The 4,184-nt window shown below is 38.7% G+C and overlaps 1 protein-coding gene across 1 annotated transcript; it reads left to right on the top strand.

Moving 5' to 3' along the window:
* Positions 1-402: 402 nt before the first annotated feature.
* On the top strand, positions 403-3,956 carry pax1a (paired box 1a). Its single transcript, XM_067367929.1, has 5 exons — positions 403-419; positions 814-1,443; positions 2,335-2,468; positions 2,830-3,040; positions 3,865-3,956. Exons 1-5 carry the CDS (start codon positions 416-418, stop codon positions 3,954-3,956), a joined length of 1,071 nt encoding a protein of 356 aa, XP_067224030.1. The 5' UTR covers positions 403-415.
* The last annotated feature ends 228 nt before the right edge of the window (positions 3,957-4,184 follow it).

The raw sequence follows: 4,184 nt of genomic DNA, 5'->3' as shown, positions 1-4,184 counted from the left end.
ATGCGTCAAGTTTAAACGAAACTTCGTTCTCTTCTTCTCATCTGAAATGGTATATTGAAATGGTTAAACTGTGCATACTGGATGGTACTTACGCGCACACATGCAGCCTACCCGATGACTTCAGGACCAATGAAATCAGCCCATCGCTCTCCGCGTAACCAGTTAGATTGACGTGGAGGACGCGTCAAATTAACTCCAGCAAACTTCACCCTGCGGGATCAGACAAATCCCTCTTTAACGGGAGAGGATCACTCGTATCCCATTCTACCATAGACAAGTTTGGCATGTAGAAGTTTTGCAGTCGGAATAGACAAAAGCTGTCGAAGTCTTCTGAACATCTCCACACAGCAACCGCATGCTGCAGCGTTCAGCCATTGAAGGAAAACTGCTTAAAAGACAAGCATCGCAAGATCAAATGGGTGAGATCTCGTTCACATCTGCATGCTTCTTTTGCAGAAAGATGGTTTATTTAGACCAGAAATAACCGTGACTTTGAGCCTCAAACTGAACAGTAAAATGTTTAGTTTTATTTATGAGCATGTCAGTTATTAAAACAAAGCAACTATGCGATATCTACCGCCTCATTAGGCCAACAATAGACTATTCATTATCTCTACTGACAGTTTCAAGTTAAAAAAAAAAAAAAAAAAAAAATGTTGGTATTTAAGAGAAAGCAGAACAAGAAATAAGATCGCCATGTTCATGTACAAATCTTCGATTTGCTCAGGTCAATGTAGTCTACACGATGTGCCAAGCTGTTTTACGACATTAATTTCACATAACCTAAGTTTCAATGCCTTTTGTTTCTTACAGAGCAAACCTACGGGGAGGTGAACCAGCTGGGGGGAGTTTTTGTCAATGGACGTCCTTTGCCCAATGCAATAAGATTACGAATTGTGGAGTTAGCCCAGCTTGGCATCCGACCCTGTGACATAAGCAGACAGCTTCGGGTGTCCCATGGGTGTGTGAGTAAAATCCTTGCGAGATACAACGAAACTGGGTCCATTTTGCCCGGCGCAATCGGTGGCAGCAAACCACGAGTAACAACGCCGAATGTAGTCAAAAACATACGGGAGTACAAACAGGGAGACCCGGGAATTTTTGCATGGGAGATCCGGGACCGTCTTCTCGCGGACGGAGTATGTGACAAGTACAACGTTCCTTCTGTCAGCTCTATCAGCCGGATATTAAGGAACAAGATTGGAAACCTCTCCCAGCCTAACCAATATGAAAATGGGAAACAAGCACCTCCGCAATCCGGCCTCTCTTATAACCATATATACCCGTATTCATACCCCAATGCAATGTCTCCTTCCGGGACCAAAATGAGCAATCCTCCCGGTGTCCCTGTCACGGGTGGGCATGTAAGCATTTCCCGTGGCTGGCCTTCAGCGCACACGGTCAGCAATATATTGGGTATTCGTGCTTTCATGGATCCTACAGGTGAGACTCATTGTACAGCTGTGGGTTTAGACAACAGATCTTACTTGTACACCAAACAGTTACAGGCCTCAGCCTCACTATAGCTTGATTTGTGGTGCACACACAAAGCAAACTGACGAGGCCTATATGTAATCATCTATTTTAAGAATCTGAATCTAGATAAAGTTTAGAAATGTGTTGACATCTGAAATTTAGAGAGCAGAGTCATTAAGGCGTATTCTTACACATATACGAAGAACATACCGAGTAGGCCTTCAGGTTCTCGGTAATGTAAAAACTTGTGACCTGCAATCTTAAATAGTTATTTCTACCTGATTTATTTATTTATTTATTTTTTTTTTATTACCATAAAAATTAGTTTTACAAAAATGTATGTGTTTAGGTTGATTAAATCATAACCAATCAATATATAGGCTAGCCTATAAAGTCCTTTTTTGGCAATTATAACGAATACATTCTTAACGCGCATTAAGCACCCCAATATGTAGTATAATAATTTTTTATTATACTATGCATTATTACAATAAAACATGTTGTTGAAAATACTGTATTAGAAAACATGTTATATATTGCTGTGTATAAGAATATATACGTTATATATTGTCACCGTAAGCAATTGATAATAATATATTTATTCAAAATCCATTTAAAGGAAATATGTATGCAGACTTTACGCTTAAGGTATTCACGTAAAAATGTGCTTCACATTTGTGTCGAATGTATTTAAAAGCTCGTTTTAAATCATTAAATTACAAGGCAAAGAAAACCAGACTAACGCTGACAGTTAATTCCATTAGTAATAATTTATTCTGCTTGGTGTAATTCTGATTTAGTTGGTTGCAAAGCAAAGTAAAACAGAAAGTTACATTTGTTTAAATTATTTTTTTCTAGCCATTGCTAGCGCTGAAGGATACGCACCAAAAATGGAGGACTGGGGTAGTGTCAATAGAGCGACATTTCCCTCTGCTCATGGAGTCAATGGAATAGACAAATCGGTTATTGATGCAGACATAAAATACCCTCAGGTACCATATTATAAACTTGCATTTTATTGTTTTGAGATACAAGCTCTGTTCAAAAATAATTTGGATGACTTTGGATGCCACAAGTTATCTTTCATGTTACTGTGCAATTACGCTGTGTAACATAGCCTACATTAACAGCGTTCCTAAAATGTAATTCTTTTTGCGCAGCTGCTTATACTTTGTTAGTAAAATTTCTATCGCACATAGTTTTACATGGTTTTATGTAAAATATAGCCTATAAGACGGCCACTGCAAAGTGTCACCTTATTATGTATTACTTTGCATATGGTATTTTTCTGCTTCTCTCCTCTCTTTGTCTGCTTGCTCTGTTAATGTGCTTATTTTTCTCCTGTTACTTTAGCCTTCGTCGACTTTGTCTAGCTATGTCCCAGCGTGCGCTTACTCTCCTTCCAACCAGTACGGCGTGTACAGTGGTCCAGCAGGCAGCTATGTAAGCCCAGGGCATCACTGGCAGGCCCAGGGCACCAGCCTCTCCCACCCTGGCGGTGGCGTAGCGATGCACCCGAGTGACATTCATTCTTCTATGGCGTTCAAACATGCAGTACGAGATGGTATGCACAATCATTTGATAGCAGTCATATTTTAACTGCCGTCCATTTTTTGATTAACGTTTTGCTTTGATGGAAATCTTCATGGACATCTTAACCAACTTTAAACCTAATATTTTGACAATTGCTCTTTAATGTGCGTAGATAGACTTACTATTGTCATTACTATGTTATTACTATGTTATTACTATGCTACTTTGTAATAACAAGAAGGAACACTTGGGGAAAAATTAAAATTCTGTTTCGGCTCTCATATAGAAGCTTACTAAGGATACTAGTGTTCTCAACCAAACCATTAGGCATGCACATAAAAATTCGTATGAGAATGAGGTCATGCAGGGTAAACTGAGCGGTATAAACATTGCAGTATGATTTCAGTTGGGGCCTGTGCTCACCAGCATTAATACATTATTGGCCTCATTAATAGGCCCATATGAATGCATTTCTAATTGTAGACATTGCGCATTATAGCTTAGTTTAACGCAAGATTACAGATTTTGATCTTATACGTCTTATAAAAAATAATTTAATTAATTCAAAATAAAAATAATTAGATAAACGGCCAGTTTTGGGGCACCACTTGTGCAAAATAATAAGTAATTTTCAAAAACGTTTATTTCAGAAATATATTTTAGAGAAATTGAATAGAGTGGCCTATATTTTGGTAAATCGAATCATCTTTTTAATAACATGCCCCGATCCCCTACATTTACATTACACGTGACGTTCAAAGGTTTAAAATCAAAAAAGACAATGACTTGATTGGATGTGAGGAGAATTACGATTTGTTTTCTCTCTAAATATGCTCTCCTGTTTGTCCTCCACAGGAGACAGAAAACCACCGAGTCCCCTAAGCAAGCAGCAGCACGAATCCTTGAGCAGTATACACGGACTCAGTCTTTCTACCTCATCCTCGTAACAGCACAGATACATCAATTTAGAATTGATTCCCATTTCAAGAAAGCAAACCGTAAGTTCAACCAATGCACATCTTTCGACGGTGATGTCCTGTTCGAGCCCATGTTCAGCGCTCTCTGGGAATAAGATCTTTGTAAAGCCGAATGAATGTATACGACTTTGTTCTTTACTGTAATTATAAGTGTCTCCAGGCTGCGTTGTTTGGTGGTTGGCTGTTTAACCAATAGTC

The sequence above is a fragment of the Chanodichthys erythropterus genome, chromosome 18 (assembly GCF_024489055.1).
Source record: "Chanodichthys erythropterus isolate Z2021 chromosome 18, ASM2448905v1, whole genome shotgun sequence".
In the NCBI taxonomy this organism is placed as follows: Eukaryota; Metazoa; Chordata; class Actinopteri; order Cypriniformes; family Xenocyprididae; genus Chanodichthys; species Chanodichthys erythropterus.
This window is presented reverse-complemented; position numbering and strand designations above follow the sequence as displayed.